At 39.5% G+C, this 25,613-nt stretch overlaps 1 protein-coding gene across 3 annotated transcripts in view; it reads left to right on the forward strand.

The window, feature by feature from the left end:
• ITGA9 (integrin subunit alpha 9) overlaps positions 1-25,613 on the forward strand; it is a 205,811-nt gene that overhangs the window by 96,055 nt on the left and 84,143 nt on the right. For all 3 annotated transcript variants that reach the window (XM_085537655.1, XM_085537654.1, XM_085537656.1), the window contains exons 16-17: positions 3,508-3,663; positions 15,621-15,697. In XM_085537655.1, the coding sequence (XP_085393781.1) occupies positions 3,508-3,663; positions 15,621-15,697 (233 nt within the window). The remainder of the gene's footprint in view (positions 1-3,507; positions 3,664-15,620; positions 15,698-25,613) is intronic.

Genomic DNA, 25,613 nt, shown 5'->3' on the forward strand with positions numbered 1-25,613 from the left:
TGTAAAGATTATTTACATCTCAATTTGTTTTTCAGCCCATTGGCCATAATTAAAAATGGATTTTGGCACTCTCCAGGGCCCCTGCTGGAGACTTTCACCTTGTAGGAGAAAAGGGGATTAGATGCGATGATTTACTGGGCTCGTGTGTAGTCCCCTGACTGTACTGTGGCATTGAGCCTAAAAGCTGAAACGGTATCCAGTCTTCTCTGGCAGCTGCTCACACCATGAGCTGAGCAAATCCTGTCCCCCATAATAAAGCTTTGTCCTGTTCCATTCAAATTTTCCTGACTTTCTGATGTGTGTGGGCTCTCGGTAGCATGAAGTTTAGGTTGGAGAAGACAGCCTTTAGGAGGCTGGAATCTGTGCCTGTGTTTGTGTTGTCACTATATGCCTTATTTCGTACCCACAAAAAGTGCAGAAAGTAATTCCTTACAGACTTCATGCTCTGTTGTAGAAAGGGAATCAGAAATGCTGTTCAGAATCAAAGCCATGACATTTGATAGTTGCACCGTGATTCTTTTTCAGGTTTTTCAGACTTGTTACTAAAGCCAGACAGAAATGCAGTCAGAAATCTGGCAGTGGCTGGTTTGCTTGGTTGCTTTTTTCTCCCCTGCTAAGCCAGAAAAGAAAATGAAGAAGTTGTGCCCAGCTTCTACCACAGCATTTTAAGAAAATGTGTATTTCTTTGGGGTGGTTGTTCTGTGAGATGGCAAGCTTGCTCTTTGTTAGGGTGAGTGCTCAGGACCATGGTGTCTTTTGGAATATCTGTAAGCAAATTACTGCTTTTATAGATGCTCTTGAGTGTTCTTTTCTTGAACTTGGCGTTATGTCCTCACTTGGTAATAGTGAGGAAGCACCCTGATAAAACAAAAACAGTTTATACCTAAACACCTTTTTCATCACCTCAGGGTGATGTCATGCAACCTGCCTCAGAGGGAAAGGTAGAAGATCCAGAGGAAGGAATGTAGCCTTCCAAAGGAAGGCTGGCTAGGGCCATTTGCACTGCAGGAAGTTACACTGGAGAGGACAATTTGCTGAGAGAGGAAAATAATAACACTCTAGAGAAATGGCTTTGTGAGAACAGGAAAGCTACATGGCACGGATGATGGCTTGCGGAAAAACCCACCTTCAGGCCTGTGGTCTAATTCAAGCACAATGAAAACTTTCAGCTTTTCAGTAACATCTAGTCTGCACATGTGTTATTTGTTACTGTTAGTCACTGAACACTTGTTACATGGCTGCTTCTGTTGATAATATGAACTCCTTGAGTAGTATGCTAGTTTTGATATGCTCCAGGTGTCTTTTCTGCTAAAAAAAGCTATGCTGTCCATGTGCTCTGACTTGCCAGGGATACTTTTTCATAACGCAGAAGTGTCATTAATGCTCTCAGAGTAGTTAAAAACATAAGTATATGTAAAAGCTGCTTGTAGAAATTACGCTGCTTGGCAAATCCACTCAAATAGGGCTTTTTCAATAGAAAAAGCACCTAATACTTTCCTTGATTTGAAGAATTTTTCAGTTTATCTCAAAAGTCTTTGTCCTTTCACCTTTTGGATATCAGAAATACTTCCAAGTGATACATGGGCAGCACTGCCAGTACCTGAATTGACCCCTGGAAGTAGTACATTTGGGTAGGTTGCATGAGAAAGAAACAGAATATATTTCCAGCTTAAAATAATGCTTCTCCAGATTGTATTTGGGCAAATATTCAGTGTTCTCATTTTGTACTTGCTTCCCAGACAGTCTGTGGTGTACCTGCGAGACAGAACTGTCTGCGTCTGTCTTACTAAGGAAAAATCCCAGTCTTCGTGTTTTAAGATTGTGAGCAAAAGAAATTGAACATGTGGTGAAATTAGTAACTGGGTAACATTCATACTTTCATCTTTAATTAAAGACAAGTGTGGTGAAGGAATTTCCACACATGTTATTAATCTAGCTGCTGGAAGTCACAATTTCAGCACTAAAATGAAAAGGAAAGAGACACCAATAAGCAATATGGGCACGCTCCTACATTCATTGAAGTCAATGGGAAACTTGTCTTTTGACTTCAAAGGGGATTGGACTGAGCCTTCCAAGGTCATATTAAAACACTTAGGAGTCATAAGCACTTACTGTTGCCATACTGCAGTACCAGAGCTAGAAAAAAAACTCTAGGTGGATTTTAATCTCACCCACTGCATACACTTTTAGTTGTTCTTTACTGACACAGTTTTCTGCATAGGGGTGGATTAGGTGGTGATTTGCCTGATGATTTGTTGTTTCACTGCTGCCTCACTGTATGCTTTTAAGAGTCTTATTTTTGAGTATTTATAATCTCCTTGTATGCTGATACAGTTCTCACTGAGGTTATTGCACATGATTTTCTATGAGAGTGAAACTAGTAGTTTATGTGAGTTTTAGCATTGCTATCTTTGTCTTACAACTCCTGCCCCAGGGTGGGACCATGCATGGGGCTGAAAAAGTGAATGTCCCATCCCCTGGTGCAATACAAAGTCCAGTTGAGTGTTGGTCCATTTGAAGATCTGTTTGCTTATGGTGTTTATCTCTTCAATTTAATCTGCATTGAATTCACACACATTTTTTTAAGTAGATAAAATTCAAGAGGAATGTTTGCTTGTGGAAAAGTAGGATGTCTGCCACTTCTGTTATCTGGTAAATTGGATTTTGGAAGTCAAGACTAAAAAGAACACAATGAGCATTTTATCCTCTCACAGAAGACAGGCTTCAGGCTTTACTTGTGTTAATAAATGGTATGAGTCTTATGGCTTCAGCTCAAGCAACAAGAGAAGGCAATTAATAATAATGATTCATCCTATTAAACAGATAATGTGGTGCTATTTAGTATACCTGATGTTAAGCTTACAATATAGTGATTAAAAAAGTAGAAAAACTTTATTTTAGGCAGCTGTTACTGCTCTTAGGTTGGAGGCTGCTATGAGTTCTACTTTCAGAACAGTTCTGGAGGATGGCTTTTCTCACCCCTTCATGTCTGTAACCTTGTTTTTATAGCCACATTGGTAACTTTACCCATTCATCCATTTTAATTGATAATAATAATTTGAAAGAAATGCAAAACTCAAGATGAAATTTATACTTTTTTTAAGTGCATGAAATACACTGGAAGGGACCTGAATCAAAGCCTAGAATTTAGAAACCCCAGAGAAAATACTCTCTTTGCTTCAGATTTTGCAGTACTAATAGAAAATATTTGGGCTTTAATTAGAAAGATGTGCTTTACAGGTGTGGAAAATGTGCCAAGGATTTCAGTGAAACTGAGAGTGCTGAAAGAATAACTCACTTTTTCTTAACTGTTTTTTGATTTGACTTATTTTGGTATGATTTGTTTTATCGTGTTCAGCTATAAGAAGACCAGAGGAAATATAAAGGCCTGCTTCCCGTCTGCAGTGTTGAAAATAAACTGTGCTTTAATTGTGCTTATAACTGTTGTGTATAAATATCTGCATACCTGTATGTAATGATAGTATCGCTGTTTATTTCCTTTTACAGAGAAGAGTCAAAGATGTCATATCTCCAATTGTATTTGAAGCTTCATACAGTCTCGGGGAACATGTAATAGAAAGAGGAAAAGAAGACAAGGAACTACCTCCTCTGAAGCCCGTTCTCCGCTGGAAGAAAGGGCAGAAGATTGCACAAAGGAATCAGGTCAGGTTTGGATTATTTTATTTCCCTAGACTTGTGGCTCTCTGATCTTGAACTGGCAACAGAAGTGGATGTAAAAAGTGATTGCAAAGTTTAGAGTTATTTGTGCACACCATTATCTTTACTGTCATCGATAGTAGTGCTTCTCTGGGAGTCAGTAAAGAATTATGCTGGCAGGGTTGGGCAGCAAAAGAAATGGTCACTTGCTTGTTTCAAAGTATTTCTGCTGGGCAGAAAAAGATTGAATGAGGGAAAGGAGGAAAAGTCCTGCTCCTTCTAGCTCTTCCGTTTTTAAAGGAGGTTCTCATAAAAGACTTGATACAGCTTTTCTTTCAGGTTAAAGTTTAGTCTTGGAGGGACAGAATTGAGTTCAGGAGGGGTTACGGGAACTTGTACCTCTGCTGGAGGGAAGAGTGGTGTGTGAAATGATGACATGGCCTCAGTAGAATCTTTGGAAAATACTGATCAATTTTGAGAGGTTTTTTACAAGGGTCATCAAGACAGTTCTTATGAAGGTACTAAACATGCTCAGGGTTAAGGAAAGCAGGTAGTAACATTAATAAAAGAGGCTGCTGGTGATCTTTTGGAAAACTCCGGTTTGAGTGTGGTCATTGTAGGTGCAGGACAGAATGCCAAGGAAGGAACTTGCAGGACAGTGCCACTTCCTCCTGCACTGACAGTGGAGCATCCAGCCATGAGGCTACAGGCTCTGAATGGAAGTCTGACTTCCATGGCTCGCAACACTGATTTGAAGAATCACTTCAGGCTGGAAAGGACCCTTGGAGGTCCAGACCCTTGATCAAAGCAGATCCGACTTAAAAGTTAGATTAAGTGCCTTGAAGTTGCATTCAGTGAAGTTTGACTTCCAGAGCATGCATACAAGAGCTACAAGCTGGCATTGCTTGCAAAATGGAAACCATTTCTTCTTTAAACACTGAAAAGCCTGTCTGGAGTTTAGGGCTTTTAACAATGGATTGTTAGATATGGTTTTTAACCAGATAATCAATGCTTGCATCATCATCTGTAGCACTGCTTTTGGTGCAGCTTGTAAGTGTATTTTGTTTTTCTGAAATCTGCAGATCCCTGGATATTACACAAAGAAACCACAGCTAAAATTATTGCAGAGGTTTGATTTGCCACATACCCAGGTGTTTGGAATTGTTTTTTTGCTATAACCCTTGTAGTTAGAGTATTTAAGAATGTTTTATAAGTGAATGAGCAAAGATTAAATATAATAATTCCTTATTTTTTATGAAGAAGGATGGTGTGGCTCTTAAATATCTAGATGTTGCATTGTTGCAAACATACGATGGGAATTTTTAAAGAACTTTGGAATCAGAACAGTGCAATTAAAACCTGGATGTTACATAAACTAAACTGCTTGGATGCATTACTACAAGGTTTAAAGTCCAAAGACCACATCTTACCCTGCAGGCATACTCTCTGATCAATATTAAAATACCTAAATGCTGAGATTATGCAGCAGAAACAAAAAATGTTGGGAATTTCCCTGGCTTGTTTTCTTGTATAATTTGGGTGAGAGAGAGCCAGTTTAACAATGCTTTTTCATTTGCTTTCCAGATGTTGTTCACTGAGCTTAGTAAGAAAAGGATTTTGACATGGGGTGTGCCTTTGAGTGCACTTTCAGCTAAGGAAGTGGGCAGAACTTTAGATTCATTGTGGCAGTCATGGTGAGAAAGCCTTGACTGAGTAGCCTAGAGGCACTGACAGGCTCCTCAAAGACCAATTTCATGGAAAAACCAAGACTTAGTGTTCTCTTTTAGAACTCTTTTTCATCTTGCAAGTAGAAATTGTTTTTCAAGGGGAAGAGGAATAGTAAGAATAAAAATTTACATAACAAAGGATTTACATTATCAAGAAAACAGGGGTTTTGGAAAGAACTTACAGTTTAGAAATCCAACACAAAAGATCTAGTGGGCACTGCTTGCAGAAGTTTCAGCGTCCTCTCAGTACTGGGTCTGGTTGGCATTAAGATGAGTACTCAGCAAAAGCAGTGGAGGTACCGCTTTTTGCATCAGCAAACAGCAACATTTCAGAAGGGTGTAGAGAGAGGTAGATAAGTTCAGTTTTACTTCTAGTATTGAAGTCTCTCTATGTAGCTTGAGGAGTGTGTTTTTTGGAGGTTCTAGGCCCTCTATATCCAGTAATTAATGGTGTTTTGAAATCTGAAATGCTGCATCTATTGCTTCAAGGTACCAAAGATACTGTTGGAGGTTGACATTTTGCTGGTAAGCTCGGGTGGCTAATTTCTGTAAATGGAAGCAGTGCACAGATGATGAAATGAAAGGGAGCTGTGGAGAGAGGGTGAGCTTTCCATTTGTCAAGATCCTACTTCAGGTCTGTTTGACCTATTTGAAAAGCCAGTCATACAAATGGTCACCTAGATATGATCTAAAGTGATGTCACAGCTAAAATGATCACTTTCACTGGAATCTCAGTTTCTTTTTCATGACCCAGATGTTCCCTGCGTGTGTACATGGCATCCTGCAAGGAGAGAACAGCTTTGTGGCTCACAAACAAGGAGGCAGGAAAGCTATCAAGTGGCCTCTTGATGTGAAAGTTAAAGATTATATTGAACAGTTTTTTTTTGTGGCACTTTGCATTAAGAAGTCAGCCTAGAAACAGAGTTCATGGATATCCAACAGAGGGATGGTGTATCTTTCCCTGATGACATAATCACTAAAGAGGATTATGCTGCGTATTTGTTCTTTAAATCAGCATGACTTTGTTTGTGAGCAAAAAGTTTTGCCTTGGACAAAAGAACAAAACAGAGTTAAGTATTTGCACTAAACGAGTGTGTTGATGTGGAGTTTTCATTCAAAATACATTTACTTATTCATCACATTTATTTTAAGTGTGCAACTTTAACTGTAAGACAGTGCAAAAAACAATAAGAAGCTTGTATGTAAAAAATGAACATATTATTGACTGATCGTTGAAGGGAGTTTCCTTCTGTTCCTAAAACTACTGGCCTTGAAGCAATCAAAATATGATTAACAATTTGAACTTCTCATTGGTAAGAGGAATAGAATTTTCTTGGAAATTTCTTACTAAACATTATGCGGTTGTGGGCATTATTCATTGGCCATTTTTGTAAGCAAAGAGGCTCTAACACTTCAAAATGAAGTAATAATGCAGTTAAACTGGCCTGAGGCACTCTGTGGCCTGGGCTACAGCAGCAGCTGTTTCCTCACTAACTTATTTTCTTGTTTCTTGTATATGCTTACCAGAAACTGTGGTTGCTATAACTTGGTGTAATAGTCTGCAGTAGCAAAAGCAAATATGTGGGGGTTATGTGTACATGTCTATTGATAGGTGTCTCGGCAATTTTTGTATGATTGTTAGGTGGAGACTAATTATGTAAAGAGGATGACAGCTTTCCAAGTTGTAAGAGGCTAGGAAGCTTTTGTTCAAACTGAAGATCTCTGATGGGTCAAGAATGGGTGGGGAAGCAAAGGTTTTACTTTAAGTGCACATTATGAACTTCAATAAAACTTCCCACCCTGAGGATGACTTTCCATTAACTTTCTCACTGCTTCCCAAATCCAGTTGCTACCTCTATCCACTGGAAAAAAATAATAAATCTTCCTACTTCAGGAAAATTAATGTGTATTTAGAACTTGGCTTGGCTTAGTTCATTGTAAGTGGTTTGTACTATAGCATTTATTTTTGTATACCCACTGTATAAATACATGTCAACCAGGAAAGAGGGAGCTCTCCTGCCAAATACAGCGGGGATTTATTCTCTAGTATCCAGTAATGCATCTTAGAATTTAAAATGTGGTATGCTAGAACTCTGTCTGTTTTGAATACTGTAATAAAATCACCTGCTGTTATGTGGATGGAGACACCATTTTGTTATAGGAAAATATTCTCAGTAGGTTTAATTGCGTCAGCGTCTTCAGGACTTCAGGAATGGTCTGTCATAAAACTGCTTATAAGTTACAAGAGAAAATGTTTAGGACATTCTGTTCCCAGCTATGTCAGACTTGCAGTGAGATTCTGGGTATAGTGCAGTATCTCTCGGTGTCTGTGTGGCTACTCGTCTCTGAGATGAACTTCACCTTTTTGAAGCAAAGTGCTATTTTGGGAAATATTTGTCTTTGAGCAGCTAACTTAAAGCTAATTACTTACATATAAATTAGCTTACTTGACAGATATGAGAAAATATAGAAGGATTTTGGTGAAGCTGAATTATGAACACCTTTAGTAATTTTGACTTGCTGCATAAATATTGGCTTTTTCTTATTTTTAAAACATTGCCCTATTCCCAGCATCGCACAATGAGCACAAAGCAATGATGGATCTACACAGACTGAAATGTGGTGTGGTCCAGGTTTGTCAATGGTACCTCCTCCAAAGCAGAGATGCCCATGTTTTTGGAACGGGTTTCATCTCTGCCAGCAAACTGAGCTGTTTCTGGTGTGTTTCTCAATGCAGGAATGACATCTCAGTTCTGCTTGGCTGCTGGAATGGCTTTTGTGTCAACTACCACAAACCATTCCCAGGCATATTTCAGGAGCTTGGGTGCCTCAAGGGCATTTTCCTGTCTTGGAGGCCACGGCAGTCTAATTTACTGGTACACTGAAGCCTCAGTGGCTTAGTGTATCTGTCAGGGTGAATGGAAATAGCGGAAATTGTTTTATACCTGTGCATACAGGAGGTCTTTGGGAGACTGTGGAGTCAGCCAAATTGCTGTGCTCCAGATGAAACTTCTTGGCATTAAACTCCCTTTCCACCTTGGGCTTCCAAATTCTCTTTTGCCTGTATACTTGTACTCTGTGCCACCATTACTGCTTAATCACCATTGTTCTTCCATCAGCGGAGGTGGTTTTGCTGAAAATGCTGTTTCCCACTCCTCCCTATGCCCTCCCTTTATTAATGTCTGTCTTTTGCTCTGACCAAATTAGTCCCGAGTCAGTTCTGAACTGGCAGGGATTGGGTGCTGTTCGTGCCAGGACATCTGGGAAGGACCCACCCTGAGCATGTACTGGATTAAGCTGAGGACTGCATTTGCCTGCTCTCTTTTGTTGAATGGCAATAATGAGGAAAGATTTATGAGTCTGGAAGAGATTCAATACTGAGTGAGAACAGCAGGTGTCCAGATGTATTACTGTACCTCTGAGATGTTTGTAATTAGCAAACTTGCTGAAGTAAGAATTAGTGGAAATTGACATCTCTGATGGTATGCACGTTTCTTTAAGTTTGCTCTTGAGCAATGACAGGCTTGGCCAGTAATTGTCCAACTTGTTTATATTGCTGTTTAAAAGTACGGGCAAAATATCATACTGCATGTGATGTGGCCTAGATGAGATATGGGGCTTCCTAAAGAACAGGCAATATCACTTGCATACATGTATGCGTGTGTATACATACACACAGATATACACAGCTTAATGTGTAAGCTGGCTGTATGTGCCAGGGGGGAGTCACACTATAAGGTGATCTTGCCTGAGGACAAGGATTATCTGATTTAGCTTATAGATTCTTCAAATACCTGGGTAAGGAAGTGAGAGATGATCACAAGAACTGAAATTCCTGTGGGGTAATTTCTGCAGCTCCCTGGAACAGCATGCATTTCATTCCCATGCTGCTCTGTGGAAGGAGAATTGTAAGTGGAAGAAATGGAGATCTTCTACTTACGTGTGAAATTGTTGGGGAAAAAAAAAAAAGGTATTATACTTGAAAAGCCATGCAGACAGGTGACAGCCTACTAATGAAGCTACGTTTCATTAGCTCTCTTCATATTTTTTTCAGGAGTTAGATGAAAGATCAGTAGAAATTGGAATACCTAAGATCTGGAGAACAGTTAATATGATAGCATTAATTCTTTCGGTTCAGAATATCTCAGTGCCACAGAATCGTTGGCAGTTTTCATTTCAACTATTACATCATCAGCTATACTTTTAACTCATATGTTAAAATCTTAAGGGAATAGCAGCATGCTTGGCAGTGGAAACAAAGAGGCTTAAGAATAGAAAATGTTCTCAAATATCATTAAAAACCCTCCTGAGATTATATAATTCAATTATTCTGTAGTCATTAAACATAAATGGAAGATTAATTAAGATGAGTCAGGAAATATATTGAGAAATGTGCTACAGAAGTGCGTCCTATAATGGTATTGGGAGATGGAACAATTAACCCAATAAGTCTTTCTCATCTATTGTTCTGTGTATTTATAAAGTCTGAAATCCTGTGAAATGAGAACACTTCTTGGATGATTTGAACTGTTAATAATCTCAAAAAGAAAAAAATTGCCTCAGCCTAAAAAATGAATGAGTCAGACTAGAAACCTAATAAAGCTCCAAAAGGCTGGGAGTGTATTTCTATTGCCACCAGTTGTAATTCTTCACCCCAGGAGACAATAAGGACAAAAAATTGCTTTATTAAATTCAGTCACTGCTGTGAGTAATAACTAATACATATGTTCATTAATACATGCTTGTGTTTGATAGCTAACAGGTTTCATGCCTGATCTTTTCTAAACAGCTGATTCAATTTGGGAGTACTTGCAAGTGATAACACTTTGTACACTTGAGTGTTCTCTCTCCTTTTTATCTTAGTGCTCCAGCTGAGTTTTCAGCACTTAGTGAAAGGTGTAAATAGCAGGATACCACTGGAACAGGGAAATTTGGCCTTAGATCGCTTTACAAACATCAGTCACAAGTTGTAAGCCTTAGGCCTGGAGTCCTCTACTCTGTAGAGTGAATGAATTTCCCTGTCACCTTCCTCAGCTACAGAAGTTCCACTTGTGTTGTGCTTCCTTGTTAATATAATAAAATGGTTATTACCAGTCATTTTCTGCTTTCTTATACTAATGAATTAGAAGCGAGCTAGGAAACTCCCCCAGCTCCACATTCATTTCGTCAAAGCACACTTTTCCATTAAGAAAACAGATGCTCACCTCCATCCACTGCACCACTCCATACCACCATGACTCTGGTTTTGTGGTAGGATCCTTCTGTATGCTTACAACTCCCCTGATACTCCCGCCTTTGTCCTGTGATTCTCTGCCATTCATTACAGGGATTGTGCATATCATGTATTCTGTTTTTAGCCTGCACTTCTGATGCAATCCTAGAGAGCTTTCCAGAGTATTAATCCCTTTTCCACTGAGAATTTAAATCAGCTTGTGTGCACTTGGCTTAGCAGGATATTTGAGTGGATCATTTCCATGAGTAGTATAGAAAAGCATAAGATGTCTGAGAAGAGCCAGTAGCTATTTTGTTTTTAATTTAAGGTCATTAGAAATGTAGATAATAGCTCTATTTTTCAGGCAGCTGGAAAATGGAAAGACAAAGCTCTGAAGTCAGGCTCCTGTATCTGTGTTAGCACATTAATATCCCAAGTCATAGATTTGTAAAGCTATAGCATAGGCAGTAGTTCCTGGAGAAAGCAGCAAGATCTGCTTACTGGTAGGTACTTTTGAAAATCAAATCACACTTCCTGCTCCTTAAATAAGTAGCCAGGAACCAAACTTCATCACATTACATGGTAATATGTATTGCATTAGGATCTAAAATGTAAAAAATTATTAACCTAACAAGCCTTCTCATTCTGCATCCCTTAAGTAGCAGGGCTTCTGTGTTACTAGTGTGATTCAGTTGAGTCATCCCTACAAATAATCTGAGCTTACCTAACGTATGTTGCACAGGTCATGTAGTTAAAGGGACTGATCCTCAAGTTACTGAAGGCCAATTCTGCCACATTTGTAAGAGGTGCGCTACAAACTTTTTGTGGACTAATTTGTGATGAAGTAGTTAAAGGCCTGTAATAGAGTGAATTCTGTTATCTAAACTGTAAATCACCATGCTTTCAAGAGTTTTCTTTTGAAAATCTAATTTCTCCCCCTTCTCATCTACTGTTGTCCTTCACCTGTCACTTTCCCTCATCTCTGAAGGGATGGGCACAACTCCTACAGAATACAGCATTGGCAGCCTCTCAGAGTCTGATTGCATGTTTTGGCTGAGACTTGAAATTTCCATGTGCTTCCCTAAATTTTGGGGGGCTGAATGTCTTGAAATACTTTTTCTCTGTTTATTGGATAATGTCCAGTATTTTCTGTGGGATGGAGCACCATAAACACAGGGTTTTCTTTCACTTTTCTGTTTCCTGTTCTTTTCCCTGCTCCATAAACCTTAAGTTTAAGTTTAGATAGCCATTTAAAGAATCCAAAGGAATTTAGCAAGTCAGGTTTGAAACCCTGCGTCATGTTCCTCTGACCAGAGCTCTCACCACTTGGCTGAATTTGGGCTCCTTTTCATTTGTTTTCTTCCCGTTGTCATTCTTCAGCAGTCCGGCATCAGCCATAAGGAGGATAAATTCCTGCCAGCTTTGTGCTTAAAGATGTTTAGGATGTAGGACTATGGATTCATCCTACTATTTTCTGAGGCTAAAGACTATAGATTTTGTTTGGCTCCTGGTGGCATTTAATCCACCACCTCTCTTCAAGGGGCAGACTGGACATGAAGATACTTGTTCCAAGTCTCTGAATGCCTGTCTAGGCACATCTTCTTCCCTGACAGTTTGCTCTAGGTCTCCCCTTACTGTATATTTATTGTGTATATAAGTCTGTATTCACACTTTTTAATAAAAAGTATGTCTTAATGTAGTTGTTTTGGGCTACCCTCTGGAAGACTTGGGCCACATCTGTCTCCGCTAATCTTTCAAGATATATCTGTCACATTCCTTGATGATGAACGGTCATCTTTTCTACCCAGAAAAGCAGCCAGGCAGAATATCAGAACACCATGTATGTTGGGGATGTTTGATGACCTGCTGATACCATTATGGAGCAGTTCCCTGTAGTTGTTGGCTTCTGTGCAGCAGCGGAGAATACAGGGAAGAATCAGTGAATATGCTCTGTGCTGTGCTGCAATTGCAGGGAGGATGACAGACTTGCTGTGCACACAAATAGCTTTAGCTTTATGTTTTCCAGTATAGTCGTATCCTAGAAGCACTGATATTATTCAGCTCATGCTGCTGAGCACACACACACCTTTCTGGCTCTTGGAAGTGGCAGATAGAAGTTTGACGACATCCAGATAAGAGATGCAGCTGTGTTTCTGATTCAGAACAATGTCTGTAAGCATTTCACAACCTTCCCACCAAACATAAAGATCTTCTTGAACATGAATCGTATGTAAAGAATCTTCCTGACTATCTCGGATGATCTGTGGGGCACTTGGTATAATTAAAGTGGAATCTTATAGTAAGATTCTTAAAGTAAAAGTAAGATTCTTAAAGTATAGTAAGACTCTTAAAGTATAATTAAAGTGGAGTGTTTCTACTGCAAAATGCATTTCCTTCTACTTCCCTCTTGACAGTTATAAATAATATGTATAAAAGTTAATTATCTTGTTCAGCATTTTGAATATGTAAAGACCACGGTAAATACCTAAAACTGTTAATTTAAAGCCAAAGCCACTTTAAAAATTATTTTGAGCTAAAAATATTGACTGTATAGTAGTAGTGTTTATGCATATCCTAACTCCAGATTCCTGCTCTAACAGTGTGCAGTGTTGAGTTAGGTATGGTTTCTGATCCAAAGAGATAACAGCACAAATGGACCAACTAAAAGTACCATAACAGAATATATAAGCATTGTTTGCGAATATTGTGATAACTTAATGTGTTTACTCCTTAATTCTTTAGGAAGTATTTAAGTAGGCAGGAATTGGTCACCTGGAATGGCAGAAGAAACAACAGACTAGGGAAGGAAAGACTTAAGTTAGCAGAGAAAGAAAGTGGAGGAAACAGGACTGAAGAGCTACTGGGCTGAGGCTCTGGCGGGCTCACACAAACGAGAGGTGGAATAGAGGCATGACAAACTATATTCAAACCAGGGAAACACTGCAGAATGGCAATATAATCCAGAGATATCATTAGCTTCTGATGGAGACTGAACAAACAATAGCTTCCTGGCTGGGTCCTAGCAGCTGAATGGACTGTAGATCTTTTATCCCTACCTCCCCAAACCAGAATGAGTTCAAGATTTTCCATAGAAGCAGAGAATTCACTGCCACATATTTACAAAACTGGACACTCATCCTTATTTCTTTCTATGATCACAGTGCTACATAGAAACTTGAGTTTCATGACATAAGATACACCTGATGTTTTACAGAGTAGCTTGCTGTCCACTGCGTGGTGTGTTGGAAAAGATGCATGCTCAGTGGTTTTAGAAAAAATGAGATATTTTTTCATTGTTTCTGAAAGAGCACAATTATAGATTTAGTAATAAAATTCCAAGATTATTAGGTAGTTACTTAGATATATTTACAGTGCTTGGTTCTTTTAAAAGTGCAGATCGTATCTCTGATCAGTCTGTTCTGTTTGCCAACATTTCTGCAGTGCAAATAGGGAAACTGTCAGGCAAGAATATTTTTACAGTTTATTTTTCTTTGTCCTCTGAAGGTCAAAAAGTGTTTCCTATATATAGGTACTGTAATTGTTGAGTTTTGAAACTGTACCTCTGAAACGTGCCATGTTTTGAGACGGATGCTTTGAGCCAGTTCCTGACCCAGTGCTATTGGGATTCTTGTTCTCTCACCCCAAATAAAGTCTTTATTAAGGAGCAAGAATAAGTTCAGCCCTTGTGTTTAAATGATCACTAATTTCCAAATCTGAGGTTTTGAGAAAATGAGAGACAGGAAAGTAAAATGAAAGGACAGAGTAAACCACTCCAAATGTACTGGCCCCTCCCAACTTCCTTTGTTCTGTTTGCAATTTAGTATAACGAACAGAGTAGTTTGATATCTTCCAGTCCAATACTAACTGCCTTCATAAAGGTTCACACCTATTTGGAAACCTCTAACCATGCAGAAAAAGGAGAGCAAGCTGCATCGTTAGACAAGAGTCTTCCTGGGAGAACGAGGACTCAAAAATCTTTATGCTGTCCAGCCTTAAGATTCAAAGTCTTTATCCAGTGCAGATCTAGTTGGGCAGAGATTGTCAAGCACATATTACCTCCATCTTCTTTTCCACGACTCTTACCCTTGTCTTTGTCATGCATAAATTTGCTGTCTCTTTGCATTTATGTCTGAAATGTATTTACTTTGGTGATAAGCCAAAGCCTGTCGACAGGAATATTCATATTAAAGGAACAAACTGATTGAGTCTCAGGTTTCCTAGCTGAACAGTATTGGCAATGCTCATTTAAGGTATCTGTCCCTTAAATACTTACTAAACTGAAGAACATTATATATTGGACAGAATTAATCCACCAGCAATAAGGTCTGCTTAACTGCTCAGAAAGATATCACTCTCTGTTCTTAGAAGCATAGGAAAATAACTGATCTTGACATCATCTGGGCTTCTTGGATGCTAGGAGCATGTTCCCATTGTTTAATTTCACTGCCTAGTGGCTGCCTTACTCAACCATGACAAACTGCCATAGATCGATCCTAGGGTATTGCTGGAATGTAACAGTCTGTATTTCTTTGTTGTTTGCAGCATAGCAGAAAAAATTGCAACAGACCACATGATCTTAACGCATATAAATTCTTATCTGGAAAGTGTAGACCAGTGAATGTTTGAATTCCTTCCTTTTTTCCTTTCTGGGACCAAAATTAGTTTCATCAATAGTTTTATGTGTACTCTTTCATTTTTGTGCACATGTTTTGGAAAGAGAAAACAGGGTGCTGGAAATACTGTGTGAGAAATAATCCTTATCAGATGAGAGGAAGAAATGAATTGATGGAAATCTCTGAAAGAGACTGGTCATTTTGGACCTTCTTTTTCAACTAAAAGAGAAGGGAGTCAGTTCTGATAAAGATGAGATTTGTCTTCCCCTTGAGTTTCCTTGGCACTCACAATGTATATTCCTGTATCACAAATTTTGGTGAGTTTTGAGTTCATCCAATCATTTTACTTCTTTGTGGGTATTTCAATCTTATTCTTTTCAAGCTGTAACAGTTCTTTTCTGTTTTCCACAGACTGTTTTTGAGAGGAATTGTCAATCTGATGACTGTGCTGCTGATTTGAAACTTCAGGGCAAATTGCTGCTATCTAGGTGAGTAGGTGAACTTTTTTTCTTTCTGTTCCTTTTTACATGCTAGTACACCATTTGTTTTATGTAAGATGTATTCAGAAATCAAAGTACAAATGCAGGCATCTTATTCCAGACTAGGATATTGATGATGATATCATGTCTAGTGCAGTAAGTGTACACAGAATCAGAACTGTGGTATTGGGCTGCGTGTATGCACAGGGCAAGACCTGTTCTCAAAGAGTTTGTAGTTGCAATAGACAAGAACAGTGATAACACAGTGGAGAGGGACAGGAAAATACCAACATGGACTTTTGAAAAGATGTCATTTTGAAAAGATGATAAAATACTGTTTGTGACATCGTAGAAATAATCTGCATGCATTAAAGCATTTTTTGTTTAGAAAGCGTCGTAGAATGTTTGAGCTTCTATCTTTCCTTACTCTTTAAATTCTGCTCCTGCCTGTCTTTTTGTTAGTAGGTGTCTGATTTCACTTTCTTCTGGGATAATAAACCTAGTCAAATAGACCAGAGGTAAAATTTATGTTCTGTCCCTTGAGACTGGTGATCCTAGGAAAATGCCTATTGTTTTGCCAGGACACAGTTATTCAGTTTCTGGATAAATTGGGCTAAAGGTGAAGTGCACGTACCATTTCTGTTTCCTTTTTTTCCCCATCTTTTTTAGCACATTTTTAGAAAGGGGAAATGCTGATGTAAGTTATTTAATTGTGTACCAGAGGTTTTACTGTTTGCAGATGCTTGCTTTGCTTCAAGTCAGGAAAGAGAAGGGAAGAAACTCTGATTGCTCAAAAAAAAAAAAAAAAAAAAGAAAGGAAAAAAAGTAATAGGAGATGTGCACACTTTATGAATGTGTACAGCATGCTGTAACTGTAGTTGGAGAAGAAACTGAACTGAAGTCAAATCCATGAAGTTATGGACTTAGCCAGACACGACTGAAGTCCACAGGAATGTTTTGGGGGATTGGCTGGGAGCAAGGTTAGGTCTCAGGTTGCAGAGTACAAGACTTGTCTGTGGTTAGTCTGGGTTTTTGACCTTTCATTAGGTCTCAGTGGTGAGAAAAATGTGTTTAGAGTAGAGTTGGAAACCTGTCTCTGTGTACTGGGGAAGCAAGTGAGGGGGTTTGTCCTGTGATTGATGAATAATCGATTAAAAACACATTATAAAAACTTGTCAGCCACTGTCTGGTAATCATTGCAGTAAGAGCTGTACTTGTGACTGGAGCATCAGACTGTTTACTTTTATGGCTGTTGTTTATGTTATCCTGACAATACAAAAGCCACAACTGTCAAAAAAGCTGAGGATGTTCAAATGCAGCTTCTATGATCGTATAGCAAAATGTTGAACAAGCATTCTCAAGCTGTCTTTGTTCAGTGACGTTCTGAAGTTCTGTTTGAAGTAAACAGGATGTCATAAAATCTATTACGTCCACAAAGAATGGGTTTTCTTTAGGTAAAGAGCTGTATAAACTCCAGCTGTTCAGAATCATAACACAGTGAGTATGTCTGAAGAAAACAGATTGTTTTTAATTGTCTGTGAAAATTCAAAAGCATGCATAGATTCTGATTCTGGAGGGCCTGTCCTCTTGAAGAATGTGCTCCTCTTCTCAGCTCCATATATCCCATGCTAAAGACCCTCTCTGAGTTTTTTTTCAGGTATTTAGTGTTTATGATAATTCTATGTTAAAAAGTTTGTTTTGTTTGTTTGATTGTTTTCATAAGATCATAGAAGGTGAGTCTTACTATTTGTAGCTGGGAATTAAATAAGTGACTTAATTATTAGCAAAATTTTCACGGTGCCTTTGTTTGCAGAGTCGTGTATGACTGAAATTGGTAGGCTTTACTAATAAAGGCACACAGTAGATTGAGATAAACAGAATGTTTCTGGGAAGACAGTATGTGTGATGCGTCAGGTATACCATAGTATCATCATAGTATCATAGTCTCGTGCGGGTTGAAAGGGACCTTAGAGATCATCGAGTCCAACCCCCGGGATTCGAGCCTCCTGTGTAGCAGAGCGGCACTTCTACCACTTGCGCCACAGGGGATTTGGACATGGGCCCCGGTGTTGGAAAGTGGCGTCCTTAACCACTGCACCACCGGAGCACACAGCTCTTTGAAGGTTTTGCTGCACACATGGATAGGGTGATCCATTTGAGATCACCTGCCTGACCTTCAGAAAACTTTCATTAGGATTTATTGCTTACGGTTCATGAAGAAGGTAAGTTCCCCAAGCCAAAGAGGAGTGGTGGCTAAGTGTTACAACCTAATTAAAAAGCAGTCCGCAAAGGGAAAGCATAAACAGTCTGTTTTCCTGGTGGGGAAACTTCCACAAATGCTTGAGTTGTGGCCAGCGATATTCATGCTACTCATAAGTGATTGTGGAGTAGCAAGGTGATAAAGTTTGCTAACCATACTGAGCACTTCGGGGTAATGAAAGAATGAGTAAATGAGGAATGTTTTTAAACAACCTATGGTTAATCTGTGGAGTTTGCTGTTGAGGATGTTGTAAAAGCTGAGAATTTAAATGGTAGAGAAATTTCTAATTTGAATGCTGGAAGCTGCAGAAATATATCAGGAGAATGGTATGCTGTCCTTGTTATTCATTAGGCCCCTGCTTTAGACATGGTTGGATATAGGGTTCTCTGCTGGATGGACTGACTTATTTTGGCTGTTCTCACAATTTTTTTTTCATTAATTTGTAACATGTTTGAGCCAATAGCTGTACAGCATGCTATATACTGCTAGGCATAGTTTTGTTCATCCCTGAATATCACAAGCTTTCGAATGTGTGCTGCTTAGAGCACTTGAGCTCATATTTCAGTATTGTCGAGAGAGCTGCTTGCTGAGGTCACACTCAGGAATTCAGGAACCACACAAGCTCTGCTGATTTCCAGTTCACCTAAGATATATTTGAATCACTAGACTTACCCAATTGATTAGGATTGCACGTGGCTTTGAAGATACTGAGCCAGCACACTGAATGACTAATGCTGATGTAATGTGGTGTTCCTGGGGATACTCCTCTCTCTAAAATTTAACTGGCCACCTCAAATGGGGGCCACTGTACTTTGGGAAATAACAAATAACATGACCAGGTAACAACCTAATATATGCCTCTTGTCCAAAGTGGTCAAACCAAGCAGATTACGTGTGTAAGTTGGAAACTGCTATTCTAACCAGATATGGCTGGGTTTGCCTCGTTATTTCCTGTTGTTTCTTGTTGGACCTGCTGCAAGTGGAAAGCATGCTGCTGGGTGAGCTGAAATCCTTCCCTGTGCTGCTGGTGGTGGGGAGGAGAGAAGCAAAGGGCATCAAAGTGAAAAATAATAAAAACCTTATAACCCTATCTAAAAGCTTTGGTGATGATTTGGGTGGGTGATAATGATTCCAATGTTTTGTGTTTTTTGAAATACTTTTGTTGCAGTGAAAATTGTCTTTGCAAACTGAAGACTGAGGTTCCATGCTGCACTGGAATAAAGATGAGCTCGTAGAATCTATTTATTTTTATTAGAAATGGTCATGTTTTCAGTTATCAAAGGAATCTTATTAAGGCTTGATTTCAGTTTACAGATGGATCTGTTTAGGTCTTGTCCTCTTTCATTAGCATATGTTTGTATGTAAACCCACCACAACTCATAGTAAGTATTGTGGAATGATGTAACCAGACTCTTCTGGAAGAAGGGCAAGTCATACAGTGAGGTTTGGGCAGGCTCAGACTGAAGAATGCAATAAACTTCCTTGCATGGGTGGTTCATGCTGTACTGGGTAGAGGTGTGCAGAGATGGATCCTGGCATTCTGGATTCCAGGACTTGGAAAGTCCCGGATGGCAATAGTTTTATGTCAAAGAGCAGGATGGGTGCTATGGCCGTGAGATCAGTTCCAACAGAGTGTTCTATGGCGTTCTGACTCTCATCAACGTAAATCTCTGTAACCTGATCAATACTGCCTCAACAAAGAACATCCCCTTACCAACATGGAAACAGCTGCCTAGGATGGTTCCTCAGCTCTCATTGATGCCACCTCTGCCAGCAGGGACGTAGATAATGAGCAGATACTAATAGTGGAGGCTATACCTGACAAAACAAACTGTTGGTATTTCTAAGGCTGACACAGTGAGGAGGCCTGTGGAACTGCCATGACCACGCTTCCTAGTGTAACCATAAATGGTCTTTTCAGTGGTTGACCTGAATTGTGAGTATTGTTAGCTTAAAACTACAGATGACAGCATAAGGGCAGAGACAAAAGAGCCACAGGTTGTGCTGATGTCTTGGTGAAGGCAGCATTGGGAGAAATTGAAGGAGCAGAAAACAGGCATTTCATCTTTGCAATCATGACTGTTTTCAAATTCATTCATGAAATTTTGGCACCATAGAGCAGAAAGACTACTTTACTGCCTCCCCTTCAAAGAACCTCTAGTGTTAAATCTTGTAACTGTCATAGGAGATGGCAAAATCTGGCCCTATCTGTGCTGTAATGCCCCACTGAGGAGAGGAGGTTTAAAGAGGAAGAGACTTAAATGTATTGTAACATAAAGAAGGTATTATATATAACATAACAATACCATCTGAGACAACAAAACATAGGAGAAATAGGAATAGAATATTTTGCGACAAGTTAGGTTTTTGTGGCAACAGCCTTTTGGGACAACAGGATATTAGTTCTCCTTGCTACTAATTCACTATCCAAACACAAAAGGCAATCAAAGAGTGTTCTATTGGCTATTATTTTCAAATACACTGTTTGATGTCATGAATATATTTATTACATATCATACTTAACTTGAATGCCTCAGTCTGTTTTCTCAGCACAGCAGATGTCTTCTCCATCAGGTTTCTGTAGCAAATACCGTTTTTATTGAGACTGTCCATAGCTACTTGTTAAGAAGCTGAACTGCACTTGTTTCCTCAAAATATGTTGGGGAAAACTATGAAAAGTGTGTTTTGTGAAGGATTAGGCTTCCCCAGCCTTTAAAATTTGCTAATCCATTCCTCTGGTTCCTTATATGAGAGAAGACATCCAAGTGACAGTAAGGTTGTTTAGAAAAACAGACTTTCTTCCAGCTGTAATAAACAGAGCAGAATGGGTGATGACTTCCCTGCTAAATGCAGCTAGGGAGGAAATCCTGTTTTAATGTGTAAATGAACTGGCAGCTCATGTGCTGCAATGAACAGAGCAGCTTTACCAAAAACAAACAGCAGCAGAAGAAAGATGTTGCATGTTAGGTAGCTGCTGCCTTCCAGCCTCAGCTGTGTGCGTGGTATGTAAATTAAGGCTGTAAAGGATGGGCCAATAAGTCTCCTTGGATGGAAAAAAGATATAATAAATATTGCTGTTTCTGAGCAGGTTCCAGGAGAAAGTCTGTCTTCCGTATATTTATGTGATGTGAGGTTGTCCTTCATCTGTCATTAGCAACAGCTTTACTCACCCATTGGAACACTTATTCATATGTTTGGAATATGCAGGTTTTTTTACATATTGGCTTTAGAACTTCTTCAGATGTTCTACATCACTTATTACATTCAAATTTACCTTATTTCCCTACAGACTGGTTGGGATTCGTATCTGTACTTCTGCAAACTGTTTCTTTTGGAAGAGTCAGATTGGAAGTAAAAGCTGTTGAAAGCCAGAGACAACAGGTGCATCTGCAGGGATTTTCAAGGTTTTGCAAATTGGTTTTATTTTGCATTGGACTGAAAGCTTTTTCATGTGCAGCAGAATTTTGGGGAAGTGCCCTTTTCCAATTGAAAGGTCAGGTTTTTGTTTTGGGCCACCGCTGCTTCTGCCAGTCCCTCTGGAATTAACCGGAGGAGAGACAAAAACTCAAATCTGTCAAAAATTTCATCTAGCTTGAATTGTTTCCATTTTAATAAAATAATGATTTATGAAGAAAAGATATTTTCCAGATATCTTCTGGTTAGCTCCATGAAAGCGTATTTTTTTCCCTTTCAAGTAAATTCCTTCTGTGACTTACTAAAACATTAACATGTTTTCTGCCAGTATTCCTTTTGTTTATGTGATATGCTCTTTCTATCTTGTGTGTGACTCTGCTTGAGTGACCTTCTGAGATGTAACCTCAAAGTGTACCTAACCCAGACCTCACTGAAGACACCTGCATCACTGTTTAAGGAATTGTTGGATGAGATCTCGTCCTTAGAGACAAAGCTGTCCTTAGAGACAAAGGAGTGGAAGAGAGATGGCTGCTCTTCAAGGATGCCTTTCTGGGAGCACAAGAGCTCTCAGTTCCTCAGAATAAGAAAGTGGGCAGGGGAGGCAGGAAACCAGCATAGCTTGGCAAGGATCTGCTGGTCAAACTGAGGGGAAAGGAAGAGATTGTACCATCTGTGGAATCACAGAATCACAGAGGGATTGGAAGGAACCTTGAAAGATCATCTACTTCAATCCCACTCTTACAGAAGGAGCATCAAGATTAGTCACACAGGAATGCATCCAGGCAGGTTTTGAATGTCTCCAGGGTAGGAGACCTCACAGCATCTCTGGGCAGCCTGTTCCAGTGTTCTTGTACTCTCATTGTGAAGATTTTCTGGTGTTTATGTGGAATGTTCTATGTTCCAGCTTATACCTTGTTGCACCTTGTCCTGTCATTAGATGTCACTGTCAGGAAACAAGGGCGTGTCACACGGGGAGAATATGGGATGCTGTCTGGACTCGCAGAGAGGGGATTAAGAAAACCAAGGTGCAGAAGGAACTGAATTTGGTGAGGTACGTTAAAAAAACAAGAAGGGATTCTCTAGTTACATTGGCCAGAAGAGGCAGGCCAAAGAGAGTGTACCTCCTTTGGTAAATGAGAAAGGAGAACTGACTATGACAGTTATGGAAAAAGTTGGGGTAATAAATGAGTTTTTTGCCTCTGTATTCACTGGCAGCCAGGATTCTTATATTTTTCATGTATCTGAAGCTTGCATCCCTGTGCCTCTAGGTAGTAACTGGGGGAGTACATCCCCCCCACTGTAAGGGCAATTCAAGTCTGAGACTACTTCATGAGGCTGAATGTATACACATTTGCAGGGCTGGATGACATGCATCCCAAGGTCCTAAAGGAGCTTGCTGAGGTGGTTGCTGAGACGCTCTCCATCATGCTTGAAAAGTTGTGGCTGTCAGACAAAGTCCCCAGGGACTGGAAAAAAGGAAACATCACTTCCATTTACAAGAAAGGGAGGAAGAAGGTCCTGGGGAACTACAGGCAAGTGAGCCTCACCCCTGTGCCTGGGAAGATTGTGGAACAGATCTTCCTAGAAGACATGTTAAGGCACATGAGGGATGAGCTGGTGATCCAAGACGGTCAGCATGAACCTATTAAAGTCAGAGGTCCTCCGTATGGTTCACTGGACACATGATTAGACTCTAAGCACCTAGATTTAAAGAATGAATCTCAGCAATTTCATATTGATTTGTCAGATTATTGCAGAACCTGAACTGAAGGAATCCTGTGAAGGGTGTATGTTATGACAGCTTTGTCCAATTTGCTTTGCTTTGCACAAGATGTAACAGCATAGACCATAGCTGAGTGCAGTAACAATGCAGATAGTCTGCCTTCTGAGGGAAGGAGCAGTAACATCAAATTCTGATCAGAACGATTAAAGCTGCTCAAGCGTATCTCATGAATATAGTAGACTTTCAAAGATCTTTTTATTTTCTTTAAAGGTTTTCACAGGTCATAGGCTTTGAAAAACCATGGAGAAAAGCTGCAAGCCTGTGATTTAATGTGGGAAGCAAAGTTGTTTCATAAGTTTGACCAGACTCACGCCTCAGCACTTATCTTCCTTTGATCACATACTGGGAATTTGTTTCCAGAGAGGCATCACATTTCATGGCCTGCCACTTGTGGTTTTGTGCCTCTGAAGTGCATCTTAACAAAACAGTTGTGATGAGGAAAAACAATATCCTTTCATTTGGAGCTTAATTACACATTCTGATAATATCTGTTTTTCCCTTCCTCTTCATTCATAGCGGATTGTTTTCACTTATCTTTCACTGAACAAACACTTTCAATAATATTTTTTACAATCTATTTACCCTAGACAAGCTGCTCTAAATAGTATAGCTAGTCAGATGGAGTTAATTCTCTGCCTTATGAAGAGCAACAAAAGAAAAATGAGCAAATTTAGCACACCTAGTGCTAGGAAAAGTGCTCATGAGCTTTCAGTCCAGGTCACATGTGCATGAGGCTGTGTACTGGCATAGATATTCCCAACTTCTGGGATGCAGATACTGAGCTTTCACCAGTCTCACTGCAGTCACATACTACCCATATGTTGCTTGAGTACTTGCCTGAGTACTGACCCAACTCCAGATATTTTAAAGTGCCGAAACAGGGAGAAGGAATGTAAAAACATTGGAAGAGTGGTTGTGAATAGGTTGCTTTCTGTTTTCTCAAAAAATCACGTTTCACTCTTTGATTTTAAGTGATTTCATATAGTGTAATACTATCTCAGAGGAATTTGGTGCACTGTAAAGTATGCTGTGAAAATGCTCATACCATTATATTAACTAGTAGATATAGACCACAAAATGCCTACCTGTGTGACCTGATGTAGGGTACCTGCTTTAGCAGGGGGAGTGGATTCAATAATCTCTTGAGATGTCACCCAACCCATGCAATTCTGTGCTTCCATGAAAACAACATCATCATGACACACCGTGCTTCACCCACCACAGTGCCATCAGGGTGTGAAATTTCAGGTGTAACACTTCATGAGTGCTTAATGATATTTTATTCTGTGGCCCATTGGGAATGAAGGAAGCTTCAGATATTCTCCCTCAGCTGTGATGCTCAATCCCACTGCCCAGCATTCAGGAGACTTTTCACTAGGAATCACCTAGTAAACCACAGGGGCCACTGAGCAAATGCCAGGGCTGAGTCCAGGGAGATTCATGTTGGATATCAGAAAAAAATTCTCAGAAAAACTGGTGAAGTATTGGTGGAGACTTCCCAGGGACATGGTTGAGTTGCTGTCCCTGGAGGTTTTCAAGAAATGTGTAGATGTGGCATGAGAGTCATGGTTAGTGGGCATGGTGGTGTTAGGTTGATGGTTGTACCAGATGATCTTAGTGGTCTTTTCCAACCTTAATTATTCTGTGATTCTAGGATTGGCATGTTAGTGTAGATTAGTATCTTTGTAATTCCATTTGAAAACAGGTCTATTTGATGAATCCAGGTTAAAAGAGGTCTAGTTTCTAATTAACTTCAACTTTTATCTTTTAACAACAGACAGTTGCTAGTGAATTGAATGCTGCATTTGCAAGACACGTGGAAAACTCTGTTGTAGCAAGCACTTCCAGCATCTGATTTGCAGTTTCCTGAAAGGGAACCCAGAAGAGCCTGCAATTAATCAGGATGTAGTACAAGTTGCATAGGGAGCACCATTTCAGGAACAAGTGAATGTTTTCCTGTTGAGGATGAAAGGGGATGAAGGAATGGATTTTTGGTTTCCGTTTAGCTGGTTACATGCAGAGCTTCATAAATCTCTCCCAGAATTAATAAATAAGGCCAGTTTGAAAGCTCTGGGCAGTCCCTTTCTGAACCTGTGTGGTTGGTAATAGAACCATCAAATGATGAGCGGTAATGAACTGGAGTAGTTCACAGCTAATACAGATTCCTAATTTGTTTTTTTAGGAACAGGATACTGATTGCCAGTCAGGGATACCATACAAACCAGTCATATAGCTCCTTAAATGCTGCTGTATGCTGTTTTTTGTTTGTTTGTTAAGAATCATTTGAGTTCTAAGATGGTTCAAGTTGTATTTTTTTTCTTGCTCCAGCAACCAGAGTATAAAGCTAACAAAACAAAAACTTAACGTCTAGCAATTCTGTCTTATATGAGCTACCTCCAGAGGTGGGTGGCTGTGATATGCTATAGACCACAATGAAAGCAGATGCATTGTTGTTTTGGATTTACAGA

Source organism: Coturnix japonica, chromosome 2 (genome assembly GCF_054131305.1).
Source record: "Coturnix japonica strain WE chromosome 2, WE-NBRP24, whole genome shotgun sequence".
Taxonomy (NCBI): Eukaryota; Metazoa; Chordata; class Aves; order Galliformes; family Phasianidae; genus Coturnix; species Coturnix japonica.